Source organism: Delphinus delphis, chromosome 6, assembly GCF_949987515.2.
Source record: "Delphinus delphis chromosome 6, mDelDel1.2, whole genome shotgun sequence".
Lineage (NCBI taxonomy): Eukaryota > Metazoa > Chordata > Mammalia > Artiodactyla > Delphinidae > Delphinus > Delphinus delphis.
The window spans coordinates 109,077,342-109,093,518 of NC_082688.1; the positions used below are offsets into that span (position 1 = coordinate 109,077,342).

Sequence of the window (16,177 nt, forward strand, 5' to 3'; positions counted from 1 at the left end):
TATCAGAGCCCGACTGATCTGGGGTAAGGGAAATACCCAACTCCAGCCCACCTAGCCATCCTGTCCTACCTAAGGGGAGAGGAAAGAACTGAGACACATTTGTGAAGTTCGCAGCCCAGAAGCACAGTCTCACTAAAAGACCAAGCCCTAATTACAGGACCATGGAATGCTTCCTCTCCCTTCATATCTCACCACCACATAACCAAAGGCCTAGTTACAGCAGTTCCTTTTACCTGGTACATAGTATCTGGCTATCAAGAAAAATTTACAAGTCGTATCAAAGACAAATAGATAAAGCAAGCATGAGAACCAGACATGGAAGTGATGTTGGAATTATGAGACAAGGAACTTAAAACAACTGTGATTAAAGATGATGGACTGGAGTGGGGGGGATGCCCAATGCCACTTAAAATGTATACCATTACCAACAAGGTAGAACAAACTTACAAGCATTTTCCTGATACTAGATGGGGATTAGAAAGGGATATCCTATTTAAATGTATGTAGCATGCAAAATATTAAATGTAAATTAATGATACTATACCTATTACAGTAGAATTTTAAAATGCATAAAAACAACCCTGTGATTAATATGTTAAGGGGTCTAATGGATAAAGTGGACAGCATGAAAGAACAGATGGGCAATGCCAGCAGAGAGATGGAAATCCTAAGAAAGAACCAAAAATAAATAGTAGAGATAAAAAGAACACTGTAACAGAAACGAAGAATGCCTTTGGTGGGCTTATTAGTAGACTGGACAAAGCTGAGGAAAGAATCTCTGAGCTTGAGGACTGGTCAATAGAATCCTTGAAAACTGAAAGTCTAAAAGAACAAACATTGAAAAAAAAGCAGAAACAGAACCTCCAAGGGCTGTGTGACAACTACAGAGGTGTAACACACGCATAACAAGAACACCAGGAGAAGAAAGAGAGGAAGGAACAGAAAAAATACTTGAAACAATAATGACTGATAATTTACTTAAATTAATTTCAGAAACCAAACCACAGACGCAGGAAATTCAGAGAACATCAAGTAGACCGTATGTCAAAAATCTACACATGGGGGCTTCCCTGGTGGTGCAGTGGTTGAGAGTCCACCTGCCAATGCAGGGGACGGGGGTTCGTGCCCTGGTCCGGGAAGATCCCACAGGCCGTGGAGCGGCTGGGTCTGTGAGCCATGGCCGCTGAGCCTGCGCGTCCGGAGCCAGTGCTCCACAACAGGAGAGGCCACAACATTGAGAGGCCTGCATACCACAAAAAAAAAAAAAAAAAAAAATCTACACATGGGGACATAATTTTCAAACTACAGAAAAACAAAGATAAAGAAAAGGTCCCTAGAAGATGCCAGAGGTGGAAAAATCACCTTACCTACAGAGGAACAAAGAAAAGAATTACATCCAACTTCTCAGAAACCGTGCAAACAAGAAGAGAGTGGAGTGAAATAAAGTGTTGAAAAAAAAATTACCAACCTAGAATTCTGTACTATGCAAAATTATCCTTCAAAAGTAAAGGAGAAATAAAGACTTTCTCAGACAAACAAAAATTGAGAGAATTCATAGCCAGTAAACCAGCCTTGTGAAAAATGTTAAAAGTTCTTTCAAGAGAAGGAAAATAATATAGGTTAGGAATTTGGATCTACATAAAGTAAAAGCACTGAATTAGAATAAGAGAAGGTAAAATAAACTTTTATTCTTCTTATTCTTAATTGATCTAAGAGGTAGCGGTTTGTTCAAAATAATAGCAACAATGTATTCAACTATCTATGTTATATGTGTATATAGATAAAGATATATATATGTATAGATATATATGCTTATGAATGGCAGCAATGATACAAGGAATGAGAGGAAGGAATTAGAATTATTTTATTATAAGGTACTCACATTACTGTACTGTGAAGTGTTATAATATTATTTGAAAGCAGAGTTCGGTTAGGTATAAATGAATACTGCAAACACTATGGCAACCACTGAAAAAGTAAAAAAGAAAAAGTATAACTAATACGTTAAGAAAGGGGAGAAATGGAATCATAGGAAATGCTCAATTGAAGCCAGAAAAGGAGGCAGAAAAAGAGTGGAAGAGAAAAATAGGAACAATAGCAATAAACAGAAAACAATAATAAGCATAGTAGATCCTAATCTAACTATATCAATGTCAATGTTGAACATCAATGATCTAAATGCACCAATTACAAGACAGAGGTTGTCAGAATGGATCAAAATGCATGACCCTTACTGCTTCAGTGGAATATAGCAAAACCTTTCTAATATTTTGCTTACTTTAAAATATCTTCAAGTTCATTTCAAAAATCTCTGAAAATAAAACCTAGTATATTATTCTTTGAGAACACGTACACACATAATTTTATTTCTGATTTCAAAAATGATGACATGAATATTAGCTATCAGTAAATCAAATGTAACTTTAATCAATGAAAATGAGTTACCATTAGTATGTTAAAAGGATTTTAGATTTGCTTCATTTTATGAAGGATAGGTAGACCTATCTGAAATCATTATTTCATTTACATAAAATTAAAGATTTAATTAAAAGAATATAACCATAAAAAAAAGCATAACCCAACTATACGTTGTCTCACTTTAAATATAAATACACATATAGATCAAATGTAAATGGATGGAGAAAAATACATCATGCTAACAATAACCAAAAGAAAGCAGGAGGAACTATATTAATTTCATACAGCTCAAACATCAAAGAAAAGTTATCAGGGATAAAGAAGGGTATTACATAATGATAAAGGGGTCAATTCTCCAAGAATACATAACAATTCTTAACAGATACTTGCCTAACAACAGTGTATCAGGTTACATGAGCTAATAACCAATACAACTGCAAGGAAAAGTAGATGAATCCACTATCATAGTTGGAGGTTTCAACACCCCTCCCTCAGAAATGGAGAGATCCAGCAGGCAGAAAATCAGAAAGGACATAGTTGGACTCAAAAACACCACCAATCAACTTGATATAATAGATATCTGTAGATCACTTCACCCAACAACAGTAGAATACACGTCTTTCTCAAGCTCACCTGCAACATTCACCTAGATAGACAACATTCTGAGCCATAAAACACATCTTACCTAATTTAAAAGAAGTCACACAAGGTCTGCTCTGAGACCACAGTGGAATTAAACTAGAAATCAATAACAGAAAGATAACTGGAAAACAGAAGAACATGTGGAGATTAAACACATTTCTAAATAACACATAGGTCAAAGAAGAAATCTTGAGAAATTTTAAAATATTTTGAATTTAATGAAAATGAAAACACAACTTACCAAATTTGGAGGATGCAGCAAAAGCAGTGCATAGAGGGAAATTTATGAAGGCAATGAATGCATATATTAGAAAAGAAGAGAGATCTAAAATCAATCATCTAAGTTTCTACCTTAGGAAACTAGAAAAACAGCAAATTAAATTTGCTCCAAAGTAAGCAGAAGAAAAGAAATAGTAAGAATTAGAGCAGAAATCAATAAAATTGAAAACAGGAAATCAACACAGAAAATCAATGAAGCCATAAGATGGTTCTTTGAAAAGATCTATAAAACTAATAAGCCTCTAGCCAGGCTAACTAAGGGAAAAAAAAGGAGAGGACACAAAATTACTAATATCTGAAATGAAAGAGGGGACATCACTACAGATCACATGGAAAGTGAAAGGATAATAAAGGAAAAGCCCACAAATTTGATAACCTAGATGAAATGAACCAATTCCTTGAAAAACACAATCTACCAAAATTCACACAGGAAGAAATACATAATGTGAGTAGATCTGTATCTACTAAAGAAATTGAATCAGTAATTAATAACCTCCCGAAACAGAAATCACCAGGCCCAGATGGGTTCCCTGGTGAATTCTATCAAACAGTTAGGAAACAAAGTATATCAAATCTCTACAATCTCTTTCAAAGCATAGAAGCATAGGGAATACTTCCTAACTCATTCTATGAGGCCAGCATTACCCTAATACCCAAACCAGCCAAAGACATCACAAGAAAAGAAAACTACAGACCAATATCTCTCATGAACATAGATGCAAAAATCCTCAACAAATTATTAGCAGACTGAATCCAAACAAGTATAAAAAGAATGATACACCAAAATCAAGTGGGATTTATCCCAGGTATGCAAGGCTGGTTCAACATTTGAAAGTCAATTAATGTAATCCATCACATTGACAGACTAAAAAAGAAAAATCACATGATCATATCAATAGATGCAGGAGAAGCATTTGATAAAATTTAAACTCAAGCATGATAAAAACTCTCAGTAAACTAAAAATAGAGGGGAATGTTCTCAACTTGATAAAGACTGTCTAAAGAAACCTTCAGGTAACATTATACTTAATGGTGGGAAACTTGAAGCTTTCCCGCTAACATCAGGTACAAGGTAAGGATGTTGACTCTCACAACTCCTTTTCAACATCATACTGGAAGTCCTTGCTAATGCAGTAAGGGAAGAAAAGGAAACAAAAAGTATACAGAGTGGGAAGGAAGACATAATACTCTCTTTGTTTGCAGATGACAGGTTGTCTATGTAGAAAATACAAAAGACTCAACAAAAAACTACTGGAACTAAATCATAGCAAAGTTGTAGGGTAGAAGGTTAATATATAAAAGTCAACTGCTTTCCTATCTACTAAAAATGAGTAAGTGGAGTTTCAAATTAAAAACACAGTATCATTTACATTAGCACCTTCCCAAAATGAAATACTTAGGTATAAATCTAACAAAATATATACAACGAGATCTGTATGAGGAAAAACTACAAAACTGTTGAACATAACCAAAGAACTAAATAAGTGGAAAGATATTCCATATTCCATGTTCATGGAGACAGGAAGACTCAATATTGTCAAGATGCCGGTTCTTCTCAACTTAATGTACAGATTCAATACAATCCCAATAAAAATCCCAGAAAGTTATTTTGTGGACATTGATAAACTGATTCTAAAGTTTATATGGAAAGGCAAAAGACCCAGAATAGCCGACACAATATTGAAAGAAAAGAACAAAGTTGGAGGACTGACACTACCTGACTTTAAGACTAACAATAAAGCTACAGTAATCAACACAGTGTGGTACTGGTGAAAGAATAGACAAATAGGTCAATGGAACAGAATAGAGAGCTCAGAAATAGAATTCTATAAATATAGTTAACTGATCTTTGACAAAAGAGCAAAAGCAATACAATGTGAAAGACAGTCTCTTCAACAAATGGTGCTGGAACAACCAGACATCCACATGGCCCAATATGAATATAAACACAGGCTTTACACCCTTCACAAGAAATTAACTCAAAATGGATCATAGACCTAAAAGTAAAGTACAAAACTCTAAAACTCCTAGAAGATAACATAGGACAAAATCTAGATGATCTTGGGTTTGGTGATGCCTTTTCAGACACAATACCAAAGACATGATATATGAAAAAATAATTAATAAGCTGAACTTCATTAAGATTAAAAACACCTGCTCTTTGAAAGAAAATATTAAGAGAATTAGAAGATAAGCCACAGACTTGGAGAAAATATGTGCAAAAGGCACATCTGCTGAAGGACTGTTATCCAAACTGTACAAAGAACACTTAAAATTCAACAATAAGCAAATAAACAACCTGACTTTAAAAATGGGCCAAAGATTTTAACAGACACTTCACCAAAGAAGATATACAGATGGCAAATAAGCATATGAAAAGATGCTCCACATCATATGTCATCAGGAAATGCAAATTAAAACAATGAGAGACCACTACACACCTAGTAGAATGGCCAAAATCCACAACACTGACAACACCAAAAGCTGGTGAGAATATGGCATAACAGGAACTCTCATTCCTTGCTGGTGGGAATGCAAAATAATCCAGCCACTTTGGAAGACAGTTTGATGGTTTCTTACAAAACTAAACATAATCTTAGCATATAATCCAGCAATCATGCTCCTTTGTATTTATCCACAGAGGTTAAAAACATGTCCACATAAAAACCTGCATGAGGATGTTTACAGCAGCTTTATTCATAATTGGCAAAACTTGGAAGCCACCAAGATGTCCTTCAGTAGGTGAATGGATAAATAAACTGTGGTACATCCAGACAATGGAATATTATCTAGTGCTAAAAAATAAAGATAGCTCTGTCAAGCCATGAAAAGACATGGAGGAACTTTAAAAGCATATTACTAAATGAAAGAAGCCAGTATGAAAAGCTGACATACTGTGTGATTTATCCATAGGACATTATGGAAAAGGTGAAACTATGAAGACAATAAGAAGGACCAGTGGTTGCTGTGGGGCTGGGGGTTGGTGGGGAGAGATGAATAGGCAGAGCGCAGAGGACTTTTAGGGCAGTGAAAATACCATGTGTGATATTTAAATGATGGGTATAAGCCATTACACATTTGTCCAACCCATAGAATGTACAACACAAGGCATGAAACCGAAGGCCAACTATGGACTTGGGGTGATTCGGATGTGTCAATGTAGGGTCATCCTTGGTAAAATGTACCATGTGGTGACGGATGTTGATAACATGGGAGACTGTGCATGTGTGGGGCAGGGGGGTACATGGGAATCTGCAGCTACCTTTCCATTTTATTGTAAGCCAAACTGCTCTAAAATAACTAAGTTTTTTTTTTTTTGAACCCATTGTCTTACCTAAAATAACTGACCTTTGAGGTGCATCTAATCACTGAAAACTTCATAGTAAAATTTCCTTTCAACAATATTGTTTTCTTTCATCGTACAATATACATATCTGTCTTCTTCCCTTTTTTTTTTTTTTTTTGCGGTACGCAGGCCCCTCACCGCTGTGGCCTCTCCCACTGCGGAGCACAGGCTCCAGACGCACAGGCCCAGCGGCCATGGCTCACAGGCCCAGCCGCTCCGCGGCATGTGGGACCTTCCCAGGCCAGGGCACGAACTCGTGTCCCCTGCATTGGCAGGAGGACTCTCAACCACTGCGCCACAAGGGAAGCCCTCTTCCTCCCTTTTTAATACTCCAGAGGTAGGAAAGACACTTCAGCACCTGCCAACAAGATGAAATCTGAATGGCTGTGGAGTCTGATTCTGGTTCCTCCAACTATTTTGCTAGTCTTCCTTTACTACAAGAGCCTCCATTTTCTTCATGTTTAACATGGAAGCCAGAAAAACCTGATTCAATAGATAATGCATATTCTATAGTTGATTGCAGATACGATACTTAAAGTGTTATCTCCTGAAAGAGGAATTAGACTTGCGGTATGACCCCAAGAGTTCAAACTAGAACTGGTGGGTGGAAGCCACAGAAAAATATTTTCCAGTAAGGGAAACGTTAGAACTGTATCAGTGGAATATATGGATTTAGCCAACAATGAGTTTCCCATCACAGTAGGTGTTCAAGAACAGGGTAAATGCCTCTTATGGGGAATTCAAGCCTCTGTTTTCAACTGAGGCTAAAATGTAACCCATGTGGGAGAAGAGTTCACAATTACTAAAAATATGCAACAAAAATGGGTCCCCAAAATAATTCTGAAAGTTTTAAAAACTTAACTATAAATATCTCTATAGAATATAATCTGTCAATGTCAGGATAACTGGGCTTTTTGTTTCTGTCAGGGTTGGACCCAGATTCTTGGACAATGTTGTTGGATATGCAAGGTCAAGAATCACTGTACACAATGATGTTATTTGTTCCAGAAATTTACTTGAGTTTTATCACCTTAAAAAGCAGTTTTTCTCTACTGAATATACTGAAAAAAATGACTTTGGGTCCTTAAAAACACAGATTCTGGCTCTTCCCACTATCTCCCTTCCCCCTCCCTCACATAACTCTCACTCAATATTTCTTTGTGGAGCTCAGGCATGTCATTTTTAACAAATATTCTAAGTGATTTTTATTGTAGGTGGTCATAAAACTAAACTTGAGAGACATTCAAAGAGAGTAGAAAAAATCAACGCCCACTCTTTCTATTCAAGAGTTTATGAGAATGCTGCAGGACTTTATGTTCAGATGAATTCCATCTTTAAACCAAACAAACAAACATATAAACACTGATACATTTTGTTTTTTCTTCTATCTCAGGGCCAAAAGCCAAAATGAAATTTATAGTACTTGCTGTCACCGTTGGACTAACTTTGCTGCTAGGAGTCCAAGCCATGCCTGCAAATCGCCTCTCTTGCTACAGAAAGATACTGAAAGATCGCAACTGTCACAATCTTCCAGAAGGAGTAGCTGACCTGACAAAGATTGATGTAAACATCCAGGATCACTTCTGGGATGGGAAGGGATGTGAGATGATCTGTTACTGCAACTTCAGTGAATTGCTCTGCTGCCCAAAGTAAGGAAATGCAATCACAAAACATATTGCTGTGAAGTGTATGTACAACAACTCTTTAAGACACCTTCATAATGAGTGTGCTAAAATTAATCACCCTTTTCAGTAAAACCCTGTTCAAATCTCAGCTATTTTTTAGGATCATCACCATATGTACCGAAATGAATGTTTTCATTTAAGAGACCGAGTCTGGCAGATTTTAGTAAAACTAAATGAGATACAGGAAATTAATAACACTCCAATCTATTAAATTCTAATTTTCCTATCTGATTTTTAATCACACACACAAAAAAATCTGGTAGCTGAAGTCACCTTCAAGGCTGACATTTTAAACTAATTTGAAAACTAATAGAAGGCTTTAGATAAAAGATCCCAAACAGATCAAGTAACTGGATGGAAAAGTTTGGTAATGGTGAAAGAAAAACTTTCTAGCTCTATGTATGAGTTAACCAGAAATTAACTGAATAGAGACTGTCCACTGACTTGGAAAGTAGATGTATTTTAAGTATAATACAAAGGTAGATAAATAAATATTTATAGCTCTTGATTTTAAAATAATCTTCTCCTGGTTATTGAGGAAGCTCAAATACTATGATCTTGGCTACCTCATATTGAAATCAGCTTTTTCAAATTACTTTCAACATATCATCATATTTTTCATTTTTCTAAGAAATCTGTGAGCTAGAAAGGGCAGATATAACCATCTTATCAAAGAAAGGTGTACAGAGGTAAAATGACCACTATCCCACTTAGCTAGCTAATATCAGCACTGAGACTAGAACACAGGTCTTCTGATTTGGCCTGGGTATTTTTTCTACCAAGCCAGTTGGTTCTTAAGTATGGTTCCCAGAACAGCAGCTTCAACATTACCTGAGTTCTTGTTAAAAACGTAGTTCATCCCTGGGCCCCAGACCAAAGCAACTGAATCAGAAACAATGGAGAGAAAGCACAGCAATTATGGCTTAAACCCTCCAAGTGATTCTGATGCAAAATAAAATTTGAGAATCACTTGATTAAACAATGATATCAAGAGCTCAAGTTAACTGATTCCATAAAATGATTTAACTTTTCCTACATAAATGAAACGCCATCTAATATTAAAATATCATGTTTACTTTTTTGTAAGACTTGAAACTAATTTATTGAAATGTACTTACTTTATGATATAATTTTGTGATTATCCATTGTTAATGGATGAGCTAGAAGTATGGATATATGAAAATAATTTCTATCTAAGTTTGGGTTACAGTTTTCCCAGTAGCAACAAATATCTAAGTATATTTCTTTTTTTTTTTTGCCTATAAACACAAATTTTATTTTGCCATTCTACTTTGCCAGTTGCATTGAATATAATTAAATACAGCACTGTATAAGTTTAAGGTGTACAGCACAATGAGCTGATATACATATACAGCTGACCCTTGAACAACACACGTTTGAATTGCATGGGTCCACTTATCCGTAAATTTCTTTCACTAAACATAATACATACCACAGTACTATCCCATCTATGGTTGGTTGAATCCTCGGATGTCGAACCACAGATATGGAGGACTGACTGTAAAGTTATGCACGGATTTTCCACTGCACAGAGGCTCAGAACCCCTTACCGCTGCATTGTTCAAGGGTCAACTGTATTGTGAAATGATTACCATAATAAGTTTAGTTAACACGAATCACCTCATATAGTTACAAATCTTTTTTCCTTGTGATAACCTGTAGGATCTATTCTCTTAGCAACTTTCAAATATATCATACAACAGTGTTAACTACAGTCATCATGCTGTACATTGCATGCTAAGTATATTTCTAATGAGCCATAATCATAATACTACCTTGCACATATACACAATTTTATATTATACCGTGCATTTTTATTATACATCACCTTATGTGATCTTTCCAACAAGAGTGGATAGAGTTGAGTAGCTCAAAATTTCACCTTTCCCTATAAAACCTAGAAATTTACTTATTGACTTCCCAACCAATTTTTAATCTTCTGTTTCTTAGCTGTAGATTTAAACTTCATGGCCTATCCCCACCCATATCAGAGAAATGAATATTTTGGTATGCTTGTAAGGTTTTGAAATCACCCAATCTTTCCTTTTCTTTATAGACAAACGACAGCATAATGTCCATGGCAGATGGGGGAAAGTAGAAGAATTGATTACCTTCTTGGTTGCTGCTCTTGTGGCAAAAGTCCTCCCACTCACTCTCTTTGTACTTTATTCACCTAAAAAGAATAGCCATATCTGAAATCCTGGAAATCACCGTCCATTTCTTGCTCAGAAAAGTCTAACATGTATCTTAACTTTCAGCTGGATTTAATTCATGTTCTGCTCTCTTTCAGAGATGTCTTCTTTGGACCAAAGATCTCTTTCGTGATTCCTTGCAACAATCACTGAGAATCATCCTGTATTCCAGACAACACCATTCTTAATTCCCCACAAACCACACTCTAACAGTGTAGCTGTATTTCTGGTTCCTATGCAGTGCAATAAAGCACAGATTCTATAAATTCTTACTTGCCTAAGTAAACTTGTGTTAAATTAGCAGTAATAAAAATTCCATTTAATTTTTCTCTGTGGAAATCGTTTAAAATTTTTGACTAGAAAACTTTCATCTACAAGGTGTTCACTGTGCTCAGTAAAAGAATTCTGTCCCTCAGAGGAAGAGCCATAACCCTGGCTCAAAGATGGAGAATACTTTCAGTTCTTGACAGATCATGTATACTTAATGAAAAGAACCAGAGATAAATTGAGGTTCTCGGAAGGGAAACTAGAAGTTTTCTAGTAAGAGGGGGAAAAGGGAGCCAATATTTGAGTATATACTATGTATGCCAAGTACTTTAAGCACATTTGCATTTTGCTGTCTTAAAAAACCACAAAACCATCAAGATAAGTATTCTTAAACCCACTTTTCAGATGCTAACTCAAGTTTAAGGTATTTGCTAAAACTCAAGACAGACTTTGAAGACAGTTCCAGTTCCAAAACACTCACATAGTTGTATCCTTAAAACTATGCTACATACCCCCGACGTGTCCATTTTTCTTGGGAATAACAAAACACATTAAAAGAAACATGTAATGGATCAGAATTTAAAGTCACATGAATTTTAAAGGTAAATAAAACAGATGCCTTCAAAGATATTTTCTGGGTGTTAGAGGCAGTTTTGGACTATGCTCCACACCTTTGGAGGTGTGTACTGACGAGTAGCCAACAGAATTAATTTCAGAAAGTCCTTCATGCTATAAAAATTTATTAGAGGGCTTCCCTGGTGGCGCAGTGGTTGAGAGTCCGCCTGCCGATGCAGGGGACGCGGGTTCGTGCCCCGGTCTGGGAAGATCCCACATGCCGTGGAGCGGCTGGGCCCGTGAGCAATGGCCGCTGAGCCTGAGTGTCCGGAGCCTGTGCTCTGCAACGGGAGAGGCCACAACAGTGAGAGGCCCGCGTACCGCAAAAAAAAAAAAAAAAAAGAGTGGTAAAAAAAAAAAAATTTATTAGATACTCGCTAAGTGCCAGCTGTTATTAAGATTTGGGGATGTAGTAATGAATAAGATGGACTTCTCCTCTTGGAACTTGTATTCTAACAAAACTGTAATCATTACAAATATTTATAAATGTGAAGCCTGCTGCTACAGAGGAGAAGTGTAGGGTGCTATACAAAGTACTGCTGTGGGAAAACGTTTGAGAAGCACCACACTTGTAGTAAATCTAGGAGATAACCATTTTGAGTTACAGTGACATTGTTTCACTGAAATACATCCTTGGAGGTCCCTGATCTGTTTCTCGAGACCACACCCAGAACAGTTTCAGTGTTCAATAGGTGTTACTGGGCTAAACAAAACAATTTTGAGGTAATCAGAATTCAGTTCCTCTTAAAAGCTGCAAAAACATAAGTCAGAACATGTTTTCAAATAGTATGACTTCTACAAAAAGGCATGAAGAAGTGGAATTGTTTTAAAAAAACTCAAATATATTGTTTTATCAACATAGTATATGATTTGATTGAGCTTTTTTTTCCTTCACTGAATTGACAGGTATTAAAGTCAAACTAACACAATAACAGAAGTCTTATATCCTTTCTGAAACAGTGCATAGAATAGGTAAATAAAGAAAATCACCAGTACATTTTCTACTTGGTATAGTCTCTCTTTGAGGGAGGAAAAAAACAAGGCAATTCAACAATGGCTTTTTACTAAATATTCCCTTATTACTGCACTCAAAACATGATGAGAAAAATAGTATTTGGAAAAAAGCTAAATATTTAATAAATGGAATTTTATAGATTATGACTATTCTTCATATTCTCTCCTTTCTGGAAATAACTTGTAATATCAAATTGCATTACATTCTTTTAGAAATGAATGCATTATAGAAGCACACACTGTTTTTTATGTAAATTACCAAATAAATGTAAAATGTGAATGTTCACACAATGTACCTTATACAACTTTTTCTGACTTGGTCAATATGTTTTACCAAATAAATATAAAAACATGAATGTTCACACAATTTACCTATGCAACCTTTTCTGACTTGATCAATATGTTTTTAAAAGCAAACATCTCATTCAGTCATTTAATGAATAGATCCTTATTTTTTTCAATAGCTTTTAGCTACAAGACAACTAAGCTTTTATTAAAAATGTACTATTGTGGTAAACACTGTGTTTCAACTGAACGAGGTAGGTACTATCACAATCCCTGTTCTATGGACAAAAATGCCAAGGTTTAGAGATTAAGTAGCTCATATTAAGTTACATTATCAGAGCAGTAAAGCCAGGTTTTGAATATGACAGTTTTCCTCTAGCATCTAGAGTCTTAACCACTGCTTTATTTAATAGCATCAGATAATCTATTTCCTTTTTAGGAAAGCAAACTTTTACTTGTATGCGACAAGTACATTTCAGATAGCTCATATATGTTAAATGCTTAAATGAATAACAATTTCTGTATTTTTATCTTTGACTTTCTATATTCTTGTTCTTACTATGAATTCCATGGGGCTGAGCACAAAGTTGACAGTAATACTTACTAATAGCTCATCTCTTCTTGATAAAATTTTTCTTTTCCTCATCATAATCCATAGGGACTCCTTGAATATTTTTGTTTGCTGGGATTAGGTACTAATCCTAAAGGATTATTAGAGAATTGGAAGCAACATGGAGAAACAAAACAATGAGCAACAACTGTTAGAGGGAGAGGACAGGTAAGAACATTCACAGCTCATTCTGCAACCTTAACTTCCTTATAATTGCCCAGAAATATACATGAGTTCTTTCAATAATAAATTGTCTTAGCAAAGTATTATGACAGGTACTTTTAAAATGTAAATAATCTTACCAGTAAAATACTATGGGCTTTAAAATAATTTTCCCAAAAGGAAAAAATCATCAAATTCATATATTTCTAAATCATACTGCATTAACCACCTAAACCTAAATTTTTCTGTCAAAGAATTAAAGAGAAACTGATATTAGAAAAGTATAGTAAATTAACATTGAATTAGCTTCCTCAATTTACTTCTATAGAATGGTATCACCAAAATGTGCTCAACTTGGTATAGTGGTATACCTGGAGAGAAATGCATGCCATACATGTAGCCAATACACTCTCAGAATTTTACAAATAAAAACCTATAGTAAATTTTCAACGAAAGAAGTATATGTGATCTCCATTTCCAGAGTTTTAGAAGTCAAAACGTAAGTCTGTTGGGTACTATGGGTATAAAACTGACTTGATGTCTACTTTAAATATACATTAAAGGGAATACACACACATACAATACACACACACACAAACACATATATGATAATCTAGTAGCAATTAATATGATTGAGAACTATAGTTGACTATGTAGACTATAAATGCAACTGGGACATGATGCATATAGTAAACTAAAGTTTATAGTATCAGCTTTTAGCTACAAAGAAATATAAGAAATATCCTAATCCCCAAAGAATAAATTCTATAGTAAACAGTACACACACTTAAAAAATATATATATGCATATAAGACATTTCTTGACACTTTTAAACTAACTCCAGTTAAATAAATAAGCAATAACATGACAAAAATTTATTTTGAACCACCATCACTTGCCTAGATCATAATCTGAATTTTGCTATCAAAACTATGTAAATCCATAAAAACAGCAGCTAAAAGAGAGCTGGCTGGCATGGCTATACAAATATCAGACAATACAGATTTTAGATTAAAAAAATTGTACAAGAGACAAGGAAAGACATTTTATAGTTAAAAGGGTCAATCCACAACAAGATATAAAAATTATAGATATATATGCACCAAACAACAGAGCCAGAAAATATATGAAGGAAACACTGACAGAACTGAAAGGAGAAATAGTTCTACAATAATAGTTAGAGGTCTCAATACTTTACTTTAAATAATGGATAGACATCTAGACAGAAGATTAAAAAGGAAACAGAGGACTTGAACAATACTCTAAACCATCTAGACCTAACAGACATATACAGAACACTTCACCCAACAATAGCAGAAAACACATTCTTCTCAAGTGCACATGGAACATTCTTCAGGATAGTCTGTTAGCCCATAAAACAATTTTCCATAAATTAAAAAAATTGAAATCATACAAACTATCTTCTCTAACCATAATGGAATGAAGCTAGAAATCAATAACAGAAGAAAAACAGGAAAATCCACAAATATGTGGAAATTAAACAATGCATCCTTAACAACCAATGAGTCAAAGAAGAAAGAAATAGGAAAGTCAGAAAATACTTTGAGATGAATGAAAACAAAAATAAAACATACCAAACTTATGGGATGCAGCAAAAGAAGTACTCAGAGAGAAATTTATAGCTGCAAACATATACATTAATACAGAAGAAAGATCTCAAATCAACTGAACTTTGCACCTTAAGAAACTAGAGGGACTTCCCTGGTGGTGCAGTGGTTAAGAATCCGCCTGCCAATGCAGGGGACACGGTTTCAATCCCCGGTCCGGGAAGATCCCATATGCTGCAGAGCAACTAAGCCTGCATGCCACAACTACTGAGCCTGCGCTCTAGAGCCCACGAGCCACAACTACTGAGCCCATGTGCCACAAATACTGAAGCCCATGCACCTAGAGCCCGTGCTCCACAACAAGAGAAGCCACTGCAATGAGAAGCCTGCCCAGCACAATGAAAAGTAGCCCCACTCACCACAACTAGAGAAAGCCCATGCACAATGAAGACCCAATGCAGCCCAAAAAAAAAAAAACAAAAACAATGAAACCAAATAAAGTATCAGCAAAATTGACAAACCCTCAGCTAGACTACTAAAAAAAAAAAAGAGAGAGAGAAAGTACATATAACTAAAATTACAAATAAAAGCAGGGACATTACAACCAACCTTACAGAAATTAAAAGTATTATAAGAGAACACTATGAACAATTGTATGACAAATTGAATAAAATAGATGAAATGGACAAATTCCTAGAAACACAAAATTACCAAAGCTGACTCAAGAATAAATAGAAAACCTCAACTGCCCTATAATAAGTAAAGAGATTGAATGAATAATCAAAAATTTTCCATCAAAGAAATGTCCCGGACCAGATGGTTTTGCTAGCGAATTCAAAAAGATAAAAGATAAATTAACATCACTCCTATTCAAATTTTTCCAAAAAATAGAAAAAGAGAGAACACTTTCTAACACATTCAATGAGGCCAGCATTATCCTGATAACAAAGTCAGATAAAGACAGCAGAAGAAAATATAGAACAATATCCCTTATGAATATAGATGTAAAAATCTTCAACAAAATACTAACAAACCAAACCCAACAGCACACTAAAAGGATTATACACCATAAC

The 16,177-nt window shown here is 35.2% G+C and overlaps 2 protein-coding genes across 9 annotated transcripts in view; one reads left to right on the forward strand and one right to left on the reverse strand.

The window, feature by feature from the left end:
- The window catches only part of SCRG1 (stimulator of chondrogenesis 1), a 32,589-nt gene extending 17,056 nt beyond the window's left edge, over window positions 1-15,533 (forward strand). For both annotated transcript variants that reach the window (XM_060015291.1, XM_060015290.1), the window contains exons 2-3: window positions 8,079-8,334; window positions 10,682-15,533. In XM_060015291.1, coding sequence (XP_059871274.1) covers window positions 8,079-8,334; window positions 10,682-10,736 — 311 coding nt within the window. In that variant the 3' untranslated portion in view covers window positions 10,737-15,533. The remainder of the gene's footprint in view (window positions 1-8,078; window positions 8,335-10,681) is intronic.
- Window positions 1-16,177, reverse strand: part of SAP30 (Sin3A associated protein 30) — a 75,484-nt gene that overhangs the window by 49,669 nt on the left and 9,638 nt on the right. For 6 of the 7 annotated variants that reach the window (XR_009519950.1, XR_009519948.1, XR_009519947.1 and 3 more), the window contains 2 exons: window positions 13,369-13,465; window positions 10,503-10,564 (listed from right to left, as the gene is read on the reverse strand). The gene's annotated coding sequence lies outside the window, so the exon portion shown is untranslated. Of the gene's footprint in view, window positions 1-1,882; window positions 1,969-10,502; window positions 10,565-13,368; window positions 13,466-16,177 lie in introns of those variants that run through there. The other variant, XR_009519949.1, reaches the window with a different exon arrangement.